This window comes from Sorex fumeus, unplaced genomic scaffold, assembly GCF_029834395.1.
Source record: "Sorex fumeus unplaced genomic scaffold, SorFum_2.1 ptg000026l, whole genome shotgun sequence".
NCBI lineage: Eukaryota > Metazoa > Chordata > Mammalia > Eulipotyphla > Soricidae > Sorex > Sorex fumeus.
Window position 1 is genome coordinate 13,981,737 of NW_026606083.1, and position 25,247 is coordinate 14,006,983.

A 25,247-nucleotide genomic window follows, 5' to 3' on the forward strand; every position below is an offset into this window, starting at 1 on the left:
CACAGTAACAACAAAGTCTCCAATGGAGACGTTACTGGGCCCGCTCGAGCAAATCGACGATCAACGGGAGGGCCTTTACCTTTACCTTACCAGATTTCAAAGTGGTTGTACTAGTTCACATGCTCATCAGTGGTCTATAAGCTTCCTAATTTCTAAATTTGCCATGACAATATTTGTATTATCGAATTCTTGATTATAAACATTCAAGTGGATGTGGAGCTGTATTTTGTGGTGATTATGATTTGCACAGACTGAGCATCTTTCTATGTGCTTATAACCTCTTTGAGAAATTGCATATTCAAACCACAATACCCAAAAGAAGAGAGAGAACAAAAGGAAATGCCCTGACACAGAAGTGAGGTGAGGAGGGGGAAGAGGTGGAAGGGATACTGAGATTATTGGTAGTGAATAGGCACTGGTGGAGGGATAGGTAACCGATCATTGACTGAAATACAAACACGAACGTTTGTAAGTATGTAAGAGTACCTCACTGTGATTCACAGAAAGAAAGAAAGAAAGAAAGAAAGAAAGAAAGAAAGAAAGAAAGGAAGAAAGAGAAAAATTGCATGTTCATATCCTTAATTATGTCATTTGTTTTTAATTCTGAGAAGTCCCAATTTTTCTTTTCTTTTTTTTTCTTTTCTTATATTTATTTATTGAATCACTGTGGGAAAAGTTACAAAGTTTTCAAGTCTTGGTCATACAATGATCAAACACCTTTCCCTTCACCAGTACTCATTTTTCACCACCAAGAACCCCAATATACCCCCCTCCCAACCCTCCCAATGCCTGTGAGGCAGATGATTTCTACTTAACTTTCTCTCTACTTTGATTACATTCATTATTTCGACAAAAGATGCACCATTATTGTTTAGAATCCCCCCCCCCCGCCCCAAACAATCAGAATTGCTGAAAAGGCATTGTGAAATAATTTGTTTTCTATAGCTGGTTATGAGAACCATATGATTTTGGATTTCTGATATTTTACTAGGTAAGTCTGGAGGGATTTCTGCAAAGAGCCAGATAATTACGAGATTGGTTTCTGTGTATCTGGAGCATGGCCATGCTGGAGAGCTGCTCATGGGGGGCAACTCGTGACCTTGGTAGGGTGTGAGGGATGAGCCGGTACCACCCCCCTTCCCATGAGACTGTAGTTGCCCCGACACTGCCGGCTCATTGGCTCATACCTTGCTTTTCAATAAACTCTGAGGTCACCTTGCTGCTGGGGGTTGGGGGTGGGAGAGGCAGAAGGGAGCAACACCCTTTCCCTCCCGGGGAGGCATGACACCATAGTTTAACGCAGGGTCCATTCATTTTTCTGCCACAAGCTGCCGGGCTCTGGATTCAGTCCTTTTGCCTCTGGAGCCATGACCTTGCCGGAGAGCCGCTCGTGGAGGGCAACTCATGACCTCAGTAGGGCGTAAAGGACAAGCTGGTACCGCCCCCCTTCCCATGAGACTGCACCCAATTTTTATTTTCATTTCTTTCCTCTTTCTTTCTTAAGTTCTTCACTTTTTTTTAATGGACTGGAATTTTTGACTGATCTAGAAGTTATCTAATAACTTTAACATTTCCAAGAGTTTCTTGGTTTTAACTCTCACACTTAGGAATGGTTTGTTCATTTTTTAAAGTTAATTCATTTTAAGTTCATTTTTGGTGGGTATGGCATAAGGAAAGGGCTGAGATTCGTAATTTTGTATACGGTAGACAGCAGTATTTGTTGAGAAACTATTTTTTCCTATTGAAATTTCTTGTTAGAGGTACCAAAGAAATATCTGGCTCTAAAGCTATGGGTTTCTGAATTACTGAAGTTCAATTCTGTTCCAGCACATCACATTTTTATCCTTGCTTAAAAACACACTGTCTTAATGGCTGCAATTTTGTTCTAAATTTTAAAATTCAGACTCCTCCAGCTTGTTCTTTGTAAAGAATGCTTTGATAATTCTAATTCTCTTGGATTTCTTTATGAATATTAACAATCAGCTTGTGGGTTTCTTTGAAAGTGTTTGTTGGAAATTTGACAAGGATTAAATTTGTACTTTAGATAAACTCTAGGATTACTGCCATTTAACAACATTAAATCACATAATCCATGCATGTGAGACATCTTTCTACTATTTAGGTCTTTAATTTTCTTTAGAATTTTGTAGTTTGCAGAGTAAAAAAAAACATATTTAAAAACAGGTATTCTTTGATGCTTTTTATAGTATTACAAATGCATTTGCTTCCTTGATTTCATCTTCAAGTTGTTCACCACAAGTGTACAGAAAAAAATTGTATTTATATGATTAGGGAAGTCACTTCCTATTCCTAGTTTAATAAATACTTTAGCAATGGAAAAAGTGCTGATTTTGTTAAATGACTCCTATGCATACATTAAGATAATTATGTGGGTTTTACCCTCTTCATTTTATTTTACATTAATTGATCTGTGAATCTGTATATCAACTTTGAATTCCTGGGATAAAAACCCACTTGTTCGGGTGCATCTCCTCATTATATTCCACTAAATTAGTGACTGTGTACTAGGTTAAAGATTTCTGCATCTATGTTCATAAGGATAGAAGATTTTAATTCTGTGCAAAAGAGTTTTGTTTCATGTAACACACTTGCTACACCAAAACCAAATATTTATATTCAAAGATATGTTCTCTTACCTCCATATAATCTGTGTCACAGTGGGAAGATGTCCCGATTTTAAAGTCAGTGATGTTGAGAAGAACGACTTGGCCCTGTGGCTGGCGAATGTTCCACCTACAGATTTTCTCTCCGGGATACACAGCAGGGTAAAAGGGAGAGCGAATAACCCCTTCTCCTGTCAACTCACCCCCGCATGCTGTGATACAAAAACAACAACAGTGTCTGACCAGAAATAAAGAACTTGCCCTCAACTTTATTGTAAAGTCTCATTTTTTGACAAGGATGAAATGAAATGGGGGAGGGTTATTTTCCTTGCAAGTGAGAATATTAAAAAAAATTTGATTGCAATAAAAACTCAAAATGCTATAAACATTTTTTAACAAAGAGATAAATTTGCTTACCAATTTGATAGGCAGCTTGGAAGCTAGCTTTGACCACAGAAGCATCAATTCGAAGTCTGATCCAGATGCTATTGGTAATGGATTTAATGTGAGAGAGGGTTTCATTGCCATAGACTTTCCCAAGTAAGGTTTGATCATCTCGAACCTAAACAGGAACAATAAAATAAATCTGTAATCTAATCAAACAAAATTACTTGGACAAAGTTGTCATCATTTTGAAATGAGAAAATTGCAGATTCAATAGGGGCAATAATGTAACTTGGGGTACCTATATTGGGCCACATATACATATGACATTATCTTTCACAGTAGTGTCCAGGTTGCTTTATATCTTACTGCAGTAACACTAAATATTTATAAACTCTAAGCCACAAATGTCCCAAAGTACAATAATATTTATAAATGTTTCTTTAAAATTCCCACAAAGAATCCAAAGACTCGCATGGTCTTAGAATATTTTTAAAAATAAAACAAAACATTGAAAAATACTATGTATCAAAACATACTTCAACCAAATCTGTAATCAAAATCAAACTGTTTTTATTATTGAAAAATTGAAAAGAAGAGAAAATAAAGGGAGAAATAATATAAGAAACAAAATTTTTAAAGGAAAGAAAGCAGTAAAGCATAGACTAATGTAAAAGTAAAAGCACAACCTAATAAATAAGTTACAAAAGACAGAAGAAATGCTAACTCTATTTAAGAAATATAATGCAAGCTAAGGGACAGGATATAAAAGATAGGTCTCTGATAATTTTACTGAAGAAAAAAAGATAATGAGCACAAATACACAAAATTTAAAATGAAGCAGATAATAGAAATATAAAAATCCCAAGACATTTCTTTAATATGCTACATTCTATGTACAACTCTATGTTAATAGAGCTGAACATTTTCCCTACAACTCCTGCTATATCAATCATTTAAGGAAACAACCACTCAAACATGAATTTATTCACTCATCGAGCCTCACCAAGACTTCTGTACCAAGGACCTGAGTTGGTACTAGTGCAATAAAGACAGGGCAATAAAGACAGGGCAATGCTAACCCAAACCTTCTGACCATAGATATGGTCTAGCAATAATGCCATGAGATGATGTCTAGCTCCATTCCCAAGTCTGAAATGCCCAACACACTGAGACAACCCCTGCTAACACAATGATCTGCTTCCAGAATATTCTATTTAGCCCACTGTCATTCAATTCTGCCTCTTAATGCCTAGAACTGGCCCAGCCTCACTTTTCCTTTGGATGGGCTTAAAAATATTTTCTCTACATCTCACTTCCTTCTCATGATTGGTTCAGAGCTTTCCCTAACCAGCTCAGTGCCTTCCCAAAATTGGTTACACATCTCCAGCACCCCCACCTCCCAGAATGACCTCATCTAGGAAAAGCAGAAAGTTCCCTCCGAAATAGCCCAGAGACACACAGTCAACACACAGTTGAACCATGCTAACGAGATGGTGCTCTCTCTGAAGGCTCCTCTGTGTCAATCTGACCAATGCTGTCACATCTCAGAAACCTAAATGCTCTCACCTAAACCATCTTGCTCTCCTTGAAAATTCTTTTACCATTCCATTGCTCAGACCCAGCAGACATAGTTCAAGTTCATTTTCCTTCAAACCATTGAGCACATTCTTTTTTGTTTTGATATGGGTGCGTCTTCAGCTCTCTGCTGGAGGTTCGATCCTGGCAGTGTGGGGAAACCACACAGGGCCACGGAACCTGGGCTCCAGCAAACACCTGGCTCCAGCCCTCTGAGTGCTCTCTCCTGCCCCCTGCACATTGCCTTAGAAGCCTGAGTGTGTTCTGTTTGCACTACCGAGGGCTTCCATAGGATGATGCAACCCAGTGATTCATAATAGATATCACAACTGGGCATACAGGAAATTGGTGATCACTTCAGTTTTTATTTTCACTGTTACTTCCTTGATGGTGGGGTACTAATAGCATTAGATGACAGGAGCGGAGAGCTATGGAACAGCCAGAAACCAAGTCACATATAAGGCCAGAGTGATAGCCCAGCAGGTAGGGGGCTTGCCTTGCATGTGGCCAACCCGGGTTCAATCCTTGGCATATGATGCCTTGAGCCCTCCAGGAGTGATTCCAAAGCACAGAGCCAGAAATAAGTCCTAAATAAGTAAGCCCACCCAGTGGCTCAAAAACAAAAAGCAAAACAAGTAAATGAACAATCACCCAGAAGAATGTTCCTTCTTCCACGATGATGGTCACAGCAAGGGAAGATCCGTTATTTAGTGTGAAATCAAGCTCTCGTTAATAAATTCAACATATAATACTTCTGTATGATTTTAATGCACAAGAATTTTCTGGGACAGGAGCTGGAGCGATAGCACAGCAGGTAGGGCGTTTGCCTGCACGCGGCCAACCTGGGTTCTGTTCCCAATCCCATACGGTCCAGGAGTGATTCCTGAGTGCAGAGCCAGAAGTAACTCCTGAGCATCTCTGGGTGTGACCCAAAAAGAAAAAAAAACATTCTGGGGCCTGTAAGTAGAATATAAAATCAAACGTTCTCTTTGATTTTTTTTTTCCTTCCTGGAAATATACATAGACTTAGCAACTATTTCAGAAAATTCATCACCAACCTTCCCTGAGCTGTGGCCAGTCTACTTGTCCTTTGACTTCAAAGCTATTCAGGGAACAAATAACAGAGTATTTCATTTTTTAATCTGCATATGCAGTTTGCCTGAACTTTTTTTTTTTTGGCCTTTTGGGTCACACCCAGCAATGCTCAGGGGTCACTCCTGGCTCTGCACTCAGGAATTACTCCTGGTGGTGCTTGGGGGACCATATGGGATACCGTGGATTAAACCTGGGTCAGCTGCATGCAAGGCAAACGCCTTACCCGCTGTGCTATCGCTCCGGCCCCTTGCCTGAACTTTTAACACATTGACATACATTGTTTTGCTCATTTCACTTCTATTTCTCCTAAAACTTCCACCCACTATTTTATGTTTTGTTACATGCTGAGGACATTCGAGTTTTGTAATCCAGAAGCTGCATTTCAGAAGAGTATAAGGGTAAGATCAAGGGTTTTAAAGTGTCTAGAACCATTGGTTTCCCCCCAGACTCTGAATCCATCCAGGGGATTATTGAATTTTACAGTGAAGGTCATTTTTAAACAGAGATGGGGAGAGTTATCCCGCCAAGAGGAAAGGCTAGCAGAGGGAGATTTTAAATCATTAGTCAAAGCTGCTAGGAATCTGACAGGAAGGAGACTCCTTTACAAAACTGAGAGGAAGGATACATTTCTTGAAAATCATAATATAGTAGTAGTTTGCAGTTTCCAAAACTGCTCATAGTGTTAAGCTTTTAATGCTACTTCTAATGTGCCAAGGGGCTGGAGAGATAGCACAGCGGGTAGGGTGTTTGCCTTGCACGCGGCCGACCCGGGTTCGATTCCCAGCATCCCATATGGTCCCCCTGAGCACCGCCAGGAGTAACTCCTGAGTACGGAGCCAGGAGTAACCCCTGTGCATCGCTGGGTGTGACCTAAAAAGCAAAAATAAATAAACAAATAAAAATAATGTGCTAATAAGAAAATCAGCTAAGTCTTCCTGTTCATCCCCAACACTGCGCCCAGTCTTCTGCTTCTACCAGGTCAGTCATTATTCGAACTCGGGACTTCGCTTTCCCCACACAGGCACCCCAGTCGCCCTCTAGGACCCTGGGCCACCCACCATGCCTGAGCCTCTTCCTGTTCATCCCCAACACCGCACCCAGTCTTCTTCTTCTACCAGGCCAATCATTATTTCAACTCGGGACTTCGCTTTCACCACACAGGCACCCCGGGTGTCCTCTCAAACCCTGGGCCACCCACCAACCCTGAGCCTCTTCCTGTTCATCCCCAACGCTGCGCCCGGTCTTCTCTTTCTACAGGTATTGTACCCCCCCACCAGGTACTCATAGGGGGTGTGGCCTCTTCAGAAGTGGGCGTGGTCTCTTCAGAAGTGGGTGTGGCCTAATTTGGGGCCAGTGTACACTCACATAGCCGCAGGTAAATTACTCATACCCAACAATCTTGTGTAAATCTCAGTCTCCATACCACCACACCAACATGAAAAAACAACACAAATTTGCACTACGAGGAGAGGATGATGAAGAGTACAGAAGTCTCAGTAGGTGTTACTCACTTAAGGGAGCTCTCTGATAGAGAATTCAGATAAAAGTAATGAAGATGTTCAATGAACTCAAAGAAATGGTGGGACAGATATCCAGTAAATTAAAGGAGGACATGAAAGAAACAATGGATCGGAAAATCAAGAAAATCCAGGAAGAAATGAGAGCAGAAATTGGAAAGCTACACACAGAAACGTCACGAATAAAAGATTCTGTAGATAAAATAAAAAACTCAGCATGTGCCCTCAACAGTAGAATGGTCACAGCTGAAGACAGAATCAGTGAGATGGAAGATCAGCTGCACGAAGCCTACAGGCAACAACAAATAATGGCAAGAGACCTCAAAATAGCTCTAGAGCGAATCAGAGTTCTAGGGGATGATTCCTAGAGGAACAACATTAGAATCATTGGAATAGCAGAAGGTCAGGGAAACAGTCCCAATGAAAAAGCCACAGTTAAACAAATCACTGCTAAAAGTTCCCAGACCTGAACAATGCAGACATCCAGATTCAAGGAGCCCAAAGAGTGCCACCTAAAAGAGACCCTAAGAAAAGCACTCCAAGACATATCATAGTTAGAATGATGGATGCCACTAATAGAGACACAATACTGCAAGTAGCAAGGTCAAAGAAGGAAATCACATACAAAGGAGCACCTCTTAGATTCACAGCAGACCTATCAGAGGAAACCCTCCAAGCAATGTGGAATATAGTAAAAAAAAAACTCACTGAAATGAACACTTCACCAAGAATAATTTATTCGGCTAAACTCTCACTCAAACTTGAAAGAACGTTACTCTATTTTCTGGATAAACAACAGCTCAGGAAGTTCATAGACTCAAAACCAAACCTAAAAGAAGGGCTAAAGGGGCTACTGTAAGACTAGACAAACCCCTACAAGCACAACAAACCCTTACAGAAAGATGACACAAAACCCCATAACAATAATCTCTCTCAATGTCAATGGTCTAAATTCACCAATTAAGAGACACGGAGTGGCAAAATGGATTCAGAGACAGAACCCAACATTCTGCTGTCTACAAGAAACACATCTGAACAATCACAACAAACACAGACTCAAAATCAAAGAATGAAAAACAACCCTTCAAGAAAAAACAACCCCCTCAAAAAAGCTCGAGTGACCTTATTAGTATCAGACAACATAGATTTCAGGTTGAAAAAGATTAGAAGGGACAGTGAAGGTCATTTTTATTAATCAAGGGATATGTACAGCAGGAAGAAATCACACTCCTAAACGTATATGCACCCAATGAGGGACCAGCCAAACTCCTACAACAACTGCTAACGGACCTTAAGAATGACATGGCAAGCAACACAATAATAGTTGGAGACTTCAACACCGCCTTATCACCCCTGGATATATCAAGAAGATTAAAAATCAGCAAGGAAATAATGGCTCTGAAGGACGAAATAGAAGACAGAGGGCTAATAGATCTATAAAGGACTTTATACCTTCCCCCAAAAGAATACACATTCTTTTCCAATGCACAGTGAACATTTTCCAGAATAGACCATGCGCTGGGCCACAAAGAATACCTCAACAGAATCAGGAAGATAGACATTGTATCAACTATCTTCTTAGACCACGATGCACTGAAGATAGAAATTAATCATGTATAGATGCAGAAAAGCAAATCAAACACTTGGAAATTAAACAACTCAATGTTGATCAATGAGTGTATCAGGAAAGAAATCAAGGAAGAAATCAAAAGATACCTGAAAACAAATGAGAATGAAGACACGAGCTACCAGAATCTGTGGGATGCAGCTAACGCTGTGGTAAGGGGAAAATTTATAGTTCTGCAAGCATTTTCAAGAAGAAAGGGCCCACATAAACAACAAAAGGACCAACAAAAGGAGCCCAAACCAGGAAGAAGGAAAGAGATCATAAAACTTAGAGCAGAAATCAATGACATGGAAACTCAAAAAACAATCCAAAAGATCAATGAAAGCAAGAGCTGGTTCGTCGAGAAAATAAACAAGATAGATAAACCACTAGCAAGACTCACAAAGAAAGAGAGAGAGAACCCTAATAAACCGAATCAGAAATGAGAAGTGGGATATCACAACAGAAACCAAAGAAATTCAAAAGATCATCAGAGACTACTTTAAAAGTTCGTATGCCACGAAAGAGAACCTAGAAAAAATGGATAAATTCCTGGATTCCTATAATCTCCCAAGGCTGAATCAAGAAGATCTGGAATACCTGAATAGTCCTATTAATATCAAGGAAATTGAAATTGTGATCAAAAGTCTTCCCCAAAACAAAAGCCCAGGTCCAGATGGATTCACTAGTGAATTTTTCCAAACATTTAAAGAGGACCTATAGCCAGTTCTTCTCAAGTTTTTCCAGGAAATTGAAAAAACAGAAACTCTTCCAAACAGTTTCTATGAAGCTCATATCTCTCTAATACCAAAAGGAAACAAAGACAACACAAGAAAAGAAAACTATAGGCTGATATCCCTGATGAACACAGATGCGAAGATTCTCAACAAAATACTAGCAAATAGAATTCAACAACGCATCAAATAAGGTCATACACCATGACCAAGTGACATTCATCCCGGGGATGCAGGATGGTTTAATATCTGGAAATCAATCAATATCATCCATCATATCAACAAAAGAAAAAATAAAAACCATATAATCATATCAATAGATGCAGAGAAAGCATTCGACAAGATCCAGCTCCCGTTTATGATGAAAACCCTTGCCAAAGTGGGGACAGAAGGGACTTTTCTCAATATAGTTAAAGTCATCTACCACAAGCCTATGACAAGCATCATCCTCAATGGGGAAAAACTAAGAGGCTTTCCTCTAAGATCGGGAATGAGACAAGGATGCCCACTCTCTCCACTGCTGTTCAATATAGTACTGGAAGTACTCGCAATAGCGGTTAGGCAAGAAAAAGATATTAAGGGTATTCAGGTAGGAAAGGAAGAAATCAAGCTCTCAGTGTTAGCAGATGATATGATACTATACTTAGAGAACCCTAAAACCTCTACCAAGAAACTCCTAGAAACAACAGACTTGTATATTAAAGTTTCAGGCTATAAAAACAATACCCAAAAGTCCATGGCTTTCCTATACGCAAGTAGTGAAAGAGAATAAAGTGACATGAAGAAAACAATCCCGTTCACAATTGAGCCCCAGAAAATCAAGTACCTAGGAATCAGCTTAACTAAGGATGTAAAAGACCTGTACAAAGAAAACTACAAAATGCTGCTTCATAAAATAAAGAGGACACAAGGAAATGAAAAGACATCCACTGTTCATGAATCAGGATAATTAACATTGTCACAATGGCAATACTCCCCAAAGTATTGTACAAATTCAATGTGATCCCTATAACAATACCCATGATATTCTTCAAAGAAATGGAGCAAACCCTCCTGAAATTCATATGGAACAATAAGCCCCCACAAATTGCTAAAGCAATTCTTGGGGAAAAGAAAATAGGGGGAATCAACCTCCCCAACCTCAAACTCTACCACAAAGCAGTAATAATTAAAACAGCATGGTACTGGAACAAAGGCAGAGCCACAGACCAATGGAACAGGGTTGAATATACTGACACCTTCCCCCAAATATATGATCAGCTAATCTTTGATAAGGGAGCAAGAAATGTGAAGTGAAGCAAGGAAAGCCTCTTTAACAAATTGTGCTAGCAAAACTTGACAGCTACATACAAAAAAAATGGCTCTGATCTCTACCTAACACTGTATACAAAAGTAAGATCAAAATGGATTAAAGACCTCAACATCAGGCCAGAATCCATAAGGTACATTGAAAATAAGGGTGGCAAAACCCTCCACGACATTGAAGCGAATGGTATCTTCAAAGATGACACACCACTGGCCAAGCAAGTGAAAACAGAGATAGGCAAATGGGACTATCTTAAACTAAGAAGCTTCTGCACCTCAAAAGAAACAGTGACCAAAATACAAAGACAGTCTACAGAATGGGAAAGGATATTCACCCAATACCCATCTGACAAGGGGTTGATATCAAGGATATACAAAGCACTGGTTGAACTCCACAAAAAGAAATCATCCAACCCCATCAAAAACTGGGGCAATGAAATGAACAGAAACTTTCTCAAAGAAGAAACCCGAATGGCAAAAAGGCACAGGAGAAAATGCTCTACATCATTAATCATCAGGAAGATGCAGATCAAAACAACAATGAGATATCATCTCACACCATAGAGATTGGCCCACATCCAAAAGAACAAAAGCAACCAGTCTTGGCGTGGACGTGGCGAGAAAGGAACCCTCCTTCACTGCTAATGGAAATGCCGACTGGTTCAGCCCTTTTGGAAAACAGTCTGAACAATTCTCAAAAATTAGAAATTGAATTCCCATTTGACCCAGCAATACCACTCCTGGGAATATATCCCGGAGAGGCAAAAATGACAACTGTACTTTGCACTTCTATGTTCAATGCTGCACTATTCACAATAGCCAAAATCGGGGGGGGGGGGGGGGACCCTGAGTGCCCGAGAACAGATGACTGGTTAAAGAAACTTTGGTACATCTACACAATGGAATACTATGCAGCTATTAGAAAAGATGAAGTCATGAAATTTACATACATGTGGTACTACATGGACAGTATCATGTTAAGTGAAATGAGCCAGAAAGAGAGGGACAGACATAGAAAGACTGCACTCATCTGGGGAATATAAAGTAACAGAATGGGAGACGAACAATCAAGAATAGTTGAGATAAGTACCAGGAGGTCTGCTCCAGGGCTTGGAAGCCAGCAGCACATTCTGGGGGAAAAGGCAGCTCAGATAGAGAAGGGAAAATCAAGTAAAGTATGTTTTAGGACTCGCTCGGGATGCGAGATGTGTGCTGAGAGTAGACTATAGACTGAACACGATGGCCACTCAATTCCTCTATTACAAACTACAACACCATAAAGGAAAGAGTGAGCAAAAGGGAATGCTCTTCCACAGAGGTGGTGTGGGGTTGAGGGTTGGGGTGTGGGGGTGGGAGGGCTACTAGGATCATTGGTGGTAGAGAATGCGCACTGGTGGAGGGATGGGTACTCGATCATCATATAACTGAAACCCAAGCATGAAAGTTTGCAAGTCTACAACTGTACCTCATGGTGTTTCTAATAAAAAATAAATAAATTTTTTAAATATTAAAAATAAAAATGAAAAAAGAAAATCAGCTAATGCCAGTTAATATGCAAGCAAAGAAACAAAAGCAATAATATCAAAGTGTCCTCGGGAAGTGGAAAAAGCCCACTGGTCTCAAAAGAGAGGGTTCAGTAAATTATGATCACATCAATCAGGGAACAGCTATCTGATAGAATTTTGCAGGGACATTCAAAAATCATATGCTGCTCCACTGATTGGCACTATTCTTTTGATGGGAGGAAAAAAAACTCCTAATTTTGCATGCTATCATAGCTGTGCTAAATTTCTCTCCAACTAAACAGATCTCTGAGAGGAGAGAATATCTGTAGCATGTGTGTCTGATGTGGAATTCTGCAAGTAGGAATTGGCAAGAGCATGCTGATTGGCTAGTGTTCAGGGGCCTTTGACAGCTCAGTTTGGGTTGGAAATGCAGACAAACTACAGTTTTTGGAAGTCAGAAAGCAAGAAATCCAGAGCAAGAAAGAGATCTTCCTGCTCTCTGATCCTCCAGGGTCCCGTTTTGCGTTTGCTGAGATTATAGTCTTGCTTTTCTCTTTTGCCCATTAGAAGATGACAAGAAAGAAGAAAAACAGTCCACTAGCATCGAGGCAGTCTTGAGTGGGCCGTTCCCCAGGGCCTCACTAATAAAATTCAAGGACTTTAGCAAGGAGAAAGGCTGCTGCAGTCCAAATGTTTTAAGAGGAACTTGCAGGGCTTGAGGGCCCTAAACCTAGAAGGTACAATTGATTTTGGCTTCATTTTCCCGCCTTCTCTCTCTGGAAATGAAACCTCATTAATTCTGAAAGTCTATATTCTTCCCGGATCCCAGACAGGGATAACTACAACATTTTTGGAAAATGTTCTAAAGCAGTATTATCAAATGCTCTCAAGTGACCCCAGACACTTTTTTGGGACACCCTGCATTTAATATTCTGGGACGTGAGATTTAGGCTTCATCTGTCCTCTACTCTAGTGCCTTGTCTCTTTCCCTTGTGACTGTGGACTGGCATGGATCACAGCTTCCCCAGGTCTTCATGCCCCCTTGCTTAAGAGAATAAAGTAGGGGCTAGAGCGATAGCACAGCGAGTAGGGCATTTGTCTTGCATGTGGCCAACCTGGGTTCAATTCCCAGCATCCCATATGGTCTCCCAAGCACTGCCAGGAGTAATTCCTGAGTGCAAAGCCATAGAGCACCAGAGGCCACATTTGGGATCTTGGCATGCAAATCATATGCTTCAGCCCATTAAGATAGCTCTCTGGTTCTTTGTCATCATTTTTTAATTTGTTGTATTATTAGTCAGTATTAGCTACTGCAGTAGAATCTAGTGAAAAATAACTCATGTCGGAATCCAGCCAGCGCTGGTTAAGAGTTTTTAACTCTTGGTTAAGAGTTTTTCTTAAGAAGTCATGTGACACCACACTCTGGACACTTTCTTAAAAAGTCACGTGAAATCCATTCTGTGTAAATGGATCATATGGTCAAAGAAATGACACAGGCCATCTCAGAATGCTGGTGTTCCACACACCAAGCCCAGGCTTTCAGTGGACTGCCTTAGTCACTCAGCACAGAATGATTGTTTGAACCCAGAAACTTCATATAGAAGCTATGAGCACAAATGTCCCATGTCTGGACTAGCCAAAGTGGTTTCTGAGCTTCACTCATCCTATTGAAATAGTTCCTGAAGAGAAAACCACTCATCAAAGTGGTTTTAGAAAACAAAGTTTTAGAAAACCCAAGGGTTCTACCAAAGGAGTGGGTACCTGCAGGAGGACAAATACTAAGACCATCTCAATGGTAGTCAAGGGAGACTCAAGGCTCTCACTCAGTGTCAGTCAGCCATGACGTTAATTAAACATCTGGAAGGGCTAGAGTTTCAAAACATGTCTTTACTTGTTGATATAAACAAGTGTGTCCAGATTTGGTTTCACATAACAGCTTCAAAACTCCTGTTCTGTATTGCCTTGAGTCCAAAGCAAATCCAATGTACTGGCTTGGCCCAACAGAGGGCTGAAGGCAGCGCCCCATCCTACAGAGAGTGACTCCTGGGAAGTGAGCTTCAGGCTGAAATGCCCCTTCGCTACATAAAGACAGCATCCTGAGAATGAGCTTGAGTTGACCTGGGTGAGCCAGACGGACACGGTATCCTACTAGAAATAAGAGGATAAGAACAAAAGGGCAAGACAGAAGAGAAGCTGCACTTCAAGATGTCACAGTTATAACTGGCAAGCGTTTCTGTGTCTGATGATCAGTACTCATTCTGACACTTTATTAGGAGAGGGAATTTCGCCTTTGTCCAGCTTTTCAATCTGCTGCTCTCAAATCAGGAAGACTTGTCTCTTTAGATGTGTATTTAGATGTGCTCCTCCTAAACCCTAAACCCCAGTGGGTGTGCTGCTTCCCTCCTGCCTCTCCTCCATCATCATCACATAATCATCAACATCATCATCATCATCATCATCATCATCATCGTCATCATCATCGTCATCATCATCACCATCAGACCCTCACCATGTCCCTTTCTGACACCCACTCACTGCTGTGCCAGCCACTTTCCCTCTTCATTTAGTCCATGTAAATTCCTGATCTCCAGATCTAGCTTCCACCTAACTTGTTTCTTTTCCTCTTCTTCAAAACTCCAATCACATATCTATTCTCTTCTTTGAGTTCATCAAGAATTTTCTGACTCGTCTTTTTTTTTTCTCAATTCAGTCTTTCCCCAGAATCCTCCCTGTCTCCGGTCTGCATTCCTGCTCCCTCTCCTCCAAACTGGACATGCTTTGCAGAGACCCACGCCTCTTGTCCCTGAAGTCTGAGAGTCAGTGATTTTCCCCTTGATTTCTGTTTCACTCCTTCCTGATACTTTTCCCAACTTGACATTACAGAATCGTGTGCCTACTTCATTAAGATCAGTTTTACACACTCAGTCCCTGGCACAGTTCTGGCACCAAAGTTGTGTGATAAAGATTTAGATAATGGGGCCAAGCAACCTAGGCTTCATCTTCAGCCCCCCCCAAACTTAGCCCCCAAGCCTGCCAAGTGTGATCTCTGAGTACAGAGCCAAGAGTAAGCCCCGAACAAAGATGGGTGTAGCAAAAACAAAAATTTAGATAATGGACAAATGAAGTAACAACTTTTCATTCTTCTGAGGAAATAATACCACTGGCCCAGGATGGCTGAGAAATGAAGGCTTACAAATGTTGAATACCTTGCCTTTGAGAATGGAGTTGCTCTAGGCAAGAGGATTTTTATTTGTACTGGAAAAGTACCAGCCCTTTTCTCTCTCTGGCTGACTGGTTGGAAAGATTCTTGAGTGATGCTGATTTTAGCTTCCTCTTGCTCCCTGTTCTCCCTCTCACCATGTCTGCGGGTTGGTGACCTCCATGACTCCTTCTTAGGAAGGAAGGACACATTCTATTGGTCCCTTCCAACTGCAGCCCCTGGGGTGTCTTCCATCCTAGTCTTCTCTCCAGGATCCACTAAGGCAACGTTTAGAGCTCCTCCACTAGAGTCTATGGGACCACTTCACTACAAGCAGCAGAATGGGGGCCAAAGCGTGTAGATGAGAAGAGAGCAAGAAAGCAGCCCAGTGCTACTATTTCCTGCCCAAGCCAAAACACGGTATGTGTGAGAATACAATCTCATATCTCTCTCTCTCTCTCTCTCTCTCTCTCTCTCTTTCTTTTTTTAACTGCAATTTCTAAAAAGATACTTCTCCAAACTGAAATTAATTTCAAAAGTCTTAGCACAGCTGTAGGGCATTTGCCTTGCGCACAGTCGGCCTGGCTGAGCTGGGTTCGATTCCTCTGCCCCTTTCAGAGAGCCCGGCAAGCTACTGAGAGTATCTCGCCCACATATATTCAATATGCCAAACACAGTAACAACAAGTCTCAAAATGGAGACGTTACTGGGCCCGCTAGAGCAAATTTATGAACAATGGGAGGATAGTGTTTGTTTGTTTTATGATGTTTTCACTAAAAATAATCCTTCAGCCTCTTTTGGTATATTGCTTACTGCAGCAACTTTCTGACACCAGTGTTCAGAGGTTTTACTGGCTTTAAAAGGGAGAGACTTGCACCATGGATCCCGGCCATGAGACTCAATCTGTCTGTGTGAGGGAAGCTAACGTGCTCATCCACACCAAAAGTCAGAGGCCCAAGTGAGCAAGCTCAAGACGGAAGCTGCGCAGCTCGGTGCCCAGCTGAGAGCAGACAGGTCCTCAGCAAACATGATTTTATCTGAGGGGTGCAGCATAGGGCAGGGCTCATCTGAGGGCAAGGGGGAGCAGAGGGAAGAAAGGAGGGACAATGTGGTGAAAGGCTAGAGGAAAATCAGACTTCCAGAGATCAGGCTCATTGGATCCTCTCGCTTTGCTCATTTCTTTAGTTCTTTCTTCAACATTGTTTAAGATTTTATCTGGGAGTCGAATTTTATCCTGTCGACATAGTCTTTCATTTCATTTTATATATAGAACCCAAGAATTATTTAGGAATTTAGAGATGTACAAGTAGGAGTGATAGCACAGCGGGTAAGGTGTTTGCCTTGCACATGGCCAACCCAGTTGATCTGAGTTCGATTCTTCCGCCCCCTCAGAGAGCCCAGCAAGCAACCGAGAGTATCTCACCCTCACGGCAAAGCCTGACAAGCTACCCATGACGTATTGGATATGCCAAACACAGTAACAACAAGTCTCACAATGTTACTGGGCCCGCTCGAGCAAATTGATGAACAACAGGAGAACAGTGACAGTGACAGTGACAAGTAGTTAGACATTAAAAAAAATCAGTAATTTCTACCAGTTTGCACTATGAAGAGATGCATGAACAAGTTCTGCTTTATTGACTCTGGTTTGGTTTACAAAACCAAAAACAAAACTCATCTGCTATGCAATGAAGCCTTTAGGAGGGATCCACTCCCTTGATTGCAGATGCCAAAGTTGCTCCTTCCTATCTTAGCACTTGGGGTCTACAACTCTCCTATGCCACCCATTGCTTTTGCTCTTTGAATCTAGGAAGGAACTACTACTCCCCAGAAGCTCCTATTTCCCCAGAAGGCTCCCCTCTTGGCAACTTCCCTTATCAGTTTCTCTCCTAACATTCCCTTTGCACCCTGCAAAGTCTCAAGTGACAGGAGAAGGACAGAAGATATGGAGTTGAGCAGAAGATGTGGTGGGGTCAACAAATTTTATTCATTTCCTGTCATTGGTTATATCTAGCCTTGGCCCTAGCATCATTTAGATTTCTGAATTTACTACTCACTTTATTACTTGCATTTCCTGGAATGGGAAATTAAACTTTCATCACTACCTCATGTATCCTTCATTCAGAATTCGGAGGGCTGAAATCACTTATGAAATGTTAATGAAAAGTGCTGCTTCTTATTCTGGAAATAGGCTGATATCACACTCATTATGCTGTTCTAGATCACTGACAAGCTTCAAATGAAACAGATGAATGAAAAGTTGGTCTGTTCCTCCTGAACTCCTTCTTTCGTTGCATTCGCCATCATGTCACCCATGAACAATGCTCATTTTAGGAAGCAGAAAATTTATTTGAGAGGGGTCTACACATCTAAGAATGAATACATTTCGTGTGTGTTTAGAAGGAAAGAAAAAGAAAGATATATTCAATGGGTTTGGGCAATATGATCTTTTGCAGTTAAATTTTATTCTCAAACAAATGTTTATGAAGCTCTCTTACTGATCAAAAGACATCTCAAAACCGAACTCGAAGTGGAAGCGATATTCTAGATCATGACTCCCGACTTCATTTACAAGAACATTCACATGTTCTTGTAAAGACTTAAAGAGCCTAAGAAGTTCTATTCACTCTCAAAAGAAGCACACCTATTCGCACTCAAAATACAACTCCTATTATTACCATCTCTCTACAGTGAGGGTCATCCTCTAGGATGCCATTTTGGTTCTTCATTCTTTACAAAATTTGGAGTGGTCTCTCTCTCAAGTGGCAGGCACCACTGTACCTAAATGGACAACATTCTTTTCATCTCTTTGTTTCGGGAACAGCTTTGAAAATGAAATCACCACGTTGAGTAGTAAAATACTGAGCCATGATCATGTCATCTGAATTTGGGCCCACTATACTTATTCTCATGCTCAGTCTGAAGGACACAAAGAGAAGTGAATGTACTTTTCCCCAATTTCATTTTTCAATCTTCTCAAGAGACAGAGAGAATTCAATGGCAAAAACTTTTCTATAAGCCAATGATTGTATTAGGTTTCCATTAGGTACCTCCGAGAACTGCTCTGACATGGCTAAAGTTTGACCTTTGTGGCCTCAATTTCCTCATCTGTTCAATTAAGAAGTTAGAGGCAATGACCGCTGAGGCTTTTGCCAGTGCTCAAATTCTACAAATCAATCAGCTGAGTTCCCTTAGAATGGCCAAGGCTATAAGGGGAAAATCTGTTCAATTATTCAAATCACTATTTGTGACCTGCCCTTCTGGTAATGGAGTTCTTTCATTTGTTTCTCTCACCAGCCCTTCTCAGAAACTTAGTGAAGAACGTGTGTGTGTGTGTGTGTGTGTGTGTGTGTGTGTGTTTGCATGTTACAATGTGGGTGCCAAGGTCAAAACGCCATCCTGTCTCTGACCAGAGTGCATTCAAGCAGGCGTTGGGATTTTGACTGAGGTTATGCCATGTTTTCAGTTCTCCCAGATTCTTTGATCTTAAGTTCTTTGATAAACCCTCACAAAGGTTGGAGGGAGCAAGGTATGAAATAAAACATCAAGAATAATCCAGGGTTGCACTGATATCAAATGAACTAAAATAAGAACTTAGAGGAATTTATTCTGGTTCCATTTTGGCTACAAAACATTCTGCCATTCTGCTGTACAAAGTTAAATCTTTCACCACCGGTTTTGCGATATTCTTTCTGATAACTTTGCAGAACAATTTCACGGAAGCCATGTGACTCTGATGACAATTCCATCACAGTGTACCTTTTCGATCTAGTTTTGTGTTGGGGCCATACCCAATAGTTATTCAAGACTTATTCCCCCCAGCTCTGTGCTCAGGAATCATTCCTGGCCAGACTCGAGGGGCCATACGTGGTGTTGGGGACTGCACTGAAGTAGGCTTCGAGCAAAGTGGGTGCCATGCCTCCCTGACTATCTCTCCAGCCCCATTACAGCGCACCGGACAGCCAGACCTTCTGTGGCCAGTAGAAGTACTAGTATAAAACTACAAAATGGGTGACACATTTCCCTCAAAAACAGAATTGCAATTTGGCCTGTCTGAGAAAAACAGCATGCCTGGCTGCTTCCATGTTCTCCTCCTAAAACCAGGGAGTCAGGCTTGGTGTTGGATAATTCACTGATACTTCCTCCCTAAAGAAGCATAGCCTTGAAGTCACAGCCCCGCCTTTGATTGTGTTTCTCTGCATAACATAGAACTACTCAATTCAATTCCCAACTCTGCTCCCAAAACTTGTACCTAAGGACAAGAAACAACTTTTCAGGGTTTTGGTTTCCTAATATCAAAAATAGGAATAACAATGACTTTTATTTTAATAATAATAATAAATATTTAATGAACTGTTTCACATAAAGCACATACCATGCATCACAGAAAATAAGAAGTCAGTAACTAATATCTACTTAGAGCATTTCAAAGTATAAAAGTTAACTGATATTTAATCTGAGCTATTGCTACTATTCACAAAATAAATTATCTAAAATTGTTTTGCAAAACTATGATATAGGTTATGAGAGACTTTAGAAAACATGATTTGATATATATTCTCCCCTAACCATGTGAGATTTTTAGAAAAACAAAACCTTTGGATTAAAAAAGACTGTTCTGTAGCTCAGTTCATAGCTCAATCTTCTGCTAAAATTCTATGGCTCCACATTGCAGTAAAGGAGAAAAGATGGACAGAGGTTGGATAGGTTTATTTATTTATTTATTTATTTATTTTTGCTTTTTGGGTCACACCCAGCAATGCTCAGGAGTTACTCCTGGCTCTACACTCAGGAATTATTCCTGGTGGTGCTTGGGGGACCATATGGGATGCTGGGAATCGAACCCAGGTCGGCCATGTGCATGGCAAATGCCCTACCCGCTGTGCTTTTGCTCCAGCCCCGAGGTTGGATAGGTTTTTACTGGAAAAACAAATTCCTCTAACTTACATGCAAAACAAAGTTGTAAATGCCTCTGAGTTCTCATAAAATGCTTGTATCCAACAAAAATTAGGTTTGTGCCTTGACCAATAATTAAGCAAAAGGAATGCCAGGCGGGGCAAACCAAATCCACCCTTTTGTTTCAAATATTCTCCTTATTACACTCATTCCATGTACTTAAATCAAAATTAATTTTCAGAAAGCAAACAGGCAGGGCTAATGACTGGAGGAGAAAAAAAACCCAAAACCCTGAACTTTCCAATAAGAGCTATTCAGTGTTTAATTTAACCCTCTCCAATTGACTACTTTCTCCTGAGAAAATCCTCTGACTTCTCCAGGTTAAGTTTTCTCAATATAGAATTATCCTGGAGATAATTCTTGCGAGCACCCCTAATCCTGGAGGGGCTGAAGGATAACTCAAAGTGCTAAGGCGCAGGGCATGCTGGGAGTGACCCCCAGTTACAGGGAACTGCTAGGTGTGGCCCCAAACATAGCAAACCATCCTGGGAAATCCACTCTCTCTCTCACAGAGCCTATGCCTGCACTTCTCTGCTTTCACCTGAGTTACTAGGTTTCAGTTTATAGCCTTTAATTTAGCACAACAGGGAGTTTCTAGTCTGAGTTCTCAGGTTCGTCCTTCCCCAGTCTCTCATTTCTCCATATACCTCTATCTTTCTACTGCTGGATATTAATCCTAAGTGTTTTGGGCTTCATCAGTGAACTGCCCCTTTCCCTCCCACCAGAGAAACTTACAGTGCTCTTGCGAGCACCCCTAATCCCCCAAGTTTATCTCTAACTTTTCCTTTATGTTAGTCACCAAATTCCACAAGTCAGACTTAGCTACTCAAAGGTCAAAACTTCTAGTGATTCTGGACTTTGTATTTGTAATGAATTACTTGCCTTTCTATTTCCCCTCTAACATTTTCATTATTTACTATAGGCCAATGTTCTTTGCTTAAACACAGAAAGATCATTAATGCTGTGCTCCAACTTGGGAGTTGATTGACTCTCAGATAAAACTACTCCTAGGCATCTATCATAATTACCTGACTTAGGCTTCAGTTGCCATAATTCCTAACAGTCCATAAAGGTGGGTACCACTGTGGACCTTGAATAGACCGGGGATGAGTGGCAAAGCTACCCTGGCATCTAAATGGAACAGTCTAGAAAGCATATAAGCAGGGTCTTGATGCAAGTCATTATGACTTAAGAGACAGATCCCCCCCCCCCCACACACACACACATGGGGAAGGAAAATCTAAACCAGCCTGAGGAGTTAGTCTGGGATTTATGTAAAAGGCTTGTTCGCCCTTGGAGCCCAGAGAACTAAGTTTTGGAACCTATATTTCTTACTAGACTTATAAAAAAGATTGCAAGTACTAATAAGAAGTAAACTTAATTGTTTAATATGTACAACTAAGAGGAAAGAGAAAAGTAACATAGATGTCCTTGCTGAATAGTGTCTCCTTGAGTTAAATCCCCTAAGAGAATTGCTTTGGTTGAAATGCTTTACTTCTGTAAATGACCCATCACAACTATGTGCAGTCCTCTCCCTTGAACCCACTTAGATGTTCTCTAAGTATGCTAGTAGCTCTTCATTAAATGGGCCCTTTTGACCATCTATCCGTGAGTCCCCGTCTCCTGGTTCCTGTGCTGTGGAGGTCTGCGGAGGCAGTTCTTGGCCACACACCCACTCGTGAACTCACACCATACTTGATGATCTCCTTCATGCCCTCCAAACCAACAGCTCTTAAATTCCTAAATCACAGTCATGGCAGGGGTCTGGTGAAAACACAGATTTGCTGAACCCTGTGCTCATGTTCAGTGGGTCTGCCATGAGGGTCGGAATTCCATCCTAACCTTCAGCGTATGTGAGCTAATGCAGCCACTGCGGGCCCAGCAGCAGTTAAAGATTCGCCTCCACAGACACCTAAGCACCTAGTGAAAACCTTCTGAGGTGAGTGAGTCCCGCAGTTACCTCGAGATGACACTGAGAACTGCCAGACAGGCTCTCCAGCACCACATGAGTGAAGTTGATCTGTATCTGTTCTCCTGGAGGCTGCGTGATAATATAAATGCATTGTCTGTTGTCAGTGAATGGCCCCGACAGCTCCAGAGAGAGGAGACCCTCTGGGTCACTGTAATTTCCTCCACAAAGTAAATCACCTAGGGAAGCAGGGGAGAAAAAAAAAGATCACAAGGATTGCCATTCCTCTAACCCTGAAGTATTGAACCCAAAGTTTAAAATATTTACAAACAGGTAGCCAGAGAAATAGTATAGCAGGTAGGGCACTTGCCTTAATGAAGCTGACTCAAGTTCATTCCCTGGGACCCCATATGGTCCCCTGAACCTGCCAGGAGTGAGTGATCCCTGAGTGCAGAGGCAGGAGTAAGCCCTGAGCACTACTGGGTGTGGCCCAGAAACAACAACACAACAAATTACTAACACACACACACACACACACACACACACACACACACACACACACTATATCCATTTTCTCTACCCTGAGAGAACCAGGCCTTTGCCTCTCTAATTTTGTGAGCCATCCACATAGTACCTAAAGATAAAGATACAGAAATATGTGAACTGACATCCAGCTTAACTTCTACAAATCGCTTTTTAAGTGTATTTATGCTATGCACATTCCAAAAAGATTGGAGGCAGTGGATAAAATACCAGTAGCAAGTGAAATATGTAGCTAGAAAGAGGAATCCGATTAGATGAATAATGAATACAGAATAGTTTTCATGATGCAGAGGGGGTAGCTGCTAGGCGCAAAAGACGGATTAGGACTGCACACATCGCAGATCAGCTGCAGATCCAGCCAGAGTCAAAGGGGAGAGAGAGAGAGAGAAAGACAGAGAGAGAGAGAGAGAGAGAGCAGTGAAAAGGTCTGGCTAGTTCTCTGATACAAAACCCCCAAAGGAGAGTTTTTCCCTGTGAATTCTCATCTGGGTGATGTATGTAATGAACAAAATTCTCTACAACCCTAAAATAAAAGTCATAAAGCATTTCATTGTTCTTGTTGGTTTTCAAGTACCAGTGCAAATTAAAGGCAGAACAGTGATAAAAATCTGACCTATCTATGAGAGACTAGTTCTCTCTTGAACACCTCATATGGCAGAGCACAGAAGAACCAGCAGGGAACTAATGACTGGATTATTTATTTTATATTTTATAGTATTTGATTATTTAAAGTGATATACATACATATATATATATACACATACATACATACAATGTGGAGTAGATCCTTTAATTCAGGGGTTGAGGAGCATTGGAGCATAAACAACAGAAAAAAGGGAAGAGAATGAAAAAGTCCAGTACATCGCTATGACAAAATATTTATAAAGACAAATGACTCCCCTAAGAAAGTAAATCACTTGCAGCCACACATTAAGCCATCCAACAGTGTAAAACCCGATACTGTCCTCCACATTCACAAGAAGCCCCAATACCAGGCGACTTACTCGGTGACGTTAAGTAGGTGATGTGAAAGCCACGGTCGTTGATCTGCTTGTCGGAATGGAAATGAACTCTGGCAAAGGGACCGGTAGTGCGGAGAGGTGGCGGGGAGAGACTGCTGCAGAATGTCCCAAGGACAGGGTCCTGCTTCAAAGGACCATCTCGGATCTACCCCAAATGAACAGACAGTTAAGATTCAGGAGAGAGAGTCTAGCAGGTAAAGCTCTTGCCTTGCTGGTGGCCGACCCGGGTTGAATTCCCAGCACCACCTGTGAACCCCTCCGAGCACCACGAGGGGACACCCCCGAGCACAGAGACAGGAAGAGACCCTGTGCACCACTGGGTGTGGCCTCCCGCTGAAATGAAGCAAAATAGAAGCGGCCAGATGTTGACAAATCAAGTCATCCTTCATGTTAACTACAGAAATGCTGCCCTTTCAGCAGTGGCGCTGGAGGGCTTATGGTTGCATGTTTGGAGGTGTCTGGTGTAGGGGATGGGAGAGACGGGCCTCTCCCCCTCACCCTGTATGTCTTATCTCCAGCATTACATCAACTCCAGGTCCATGCACACCTTGACTTTTTTTTTTTTATTTTCTCGTGATGTTTCTGATCTCACTTTTCTCTTTCCTAGGTCTCTAATCCCCAGATTGTTTGTTTTGAAATGGTGACTTCCTAATGATGGAGAAGACAATGAATGTCTAGAGAGAAGGTAGAAGACAGAGAGTTCCAGTAAAGGCAACTGAGACACAGCTTGCCCCTGGCTGTCAGGAGGATGTAAGGAGGAGAAGGTGTGAATTCAGAGTGGGAGGGACAAAAGACAGCTTAGGGTGGGTGAGGTGGTTTTGGGGCTGGAACTCTGTGGGAGCCTCAGGCATGATTCCAAACATCCCATGGACCTCCCCACCACCTCCAACCCTCTCGCAGGCATCTCCCTTCAAAAAAGGGACTGAACAATGGATGAACGAATTGAGGAAGTTAAACTTTCCCCTTTTTTCTTCTTTTAAAATGTGTTTTCATTATTGAGAAATCCTTAGTGAATCTGAAAGGCAGTAAAAGAGGGAAAGGGGAAGTAAAGACTGTATAGCACACTTAAATTACATATTTGTAAACTGATAGATTGAGCAGTAATTGAGTACCACAATACTGATGGCATGACCTTAGATCTTTTTAATTCATTGGTTTTTAATCTGTTAAATCATCATGCCACCTTTGTATAACTGTGTCGTAACTGCAAATTCCCCCGATATAGAACTCCAAGGCATCAATGGACCAAATAATGTTCTAATATAGCCAA

At 41.4% G+C, this 25,247-nt stretch overlaps 1 protein-coding gene across 1 annotated transcript in view; it reads right to left on the reverse strand.

The window, feature by feature from the left end:
- Window positions 1-25,247, reverse strand: part of CUBN (cubilin) — a 277,528-nt gene that overhangs the window by 220,230 nt on the left and 32,051 nt on the right. Inside the window, exons 16-19 of the mRNA XM_056114630.1 lie at window positions 23,960-24,122; window positions 22,464-22,651; window positions 3,042-3,186; window positions 2,658-2,836 (exon numbers count right to left, since the gene is read on the reverse strand). Of these exons, the coding sequence (XP_055970605.1) occupies window positions 2,658-2,836; window positions 3,042-3,186; window positions 22,464-22,651; window positions 23,960-24,122 (675 nt within the window). The remainder of the gene's footprint in view (window positions 1-2,657; window positions 2,837-3,041; window positions 3,187-22,463; window positions 22,652-23,959; window positions 24,123-25,247) is intronic.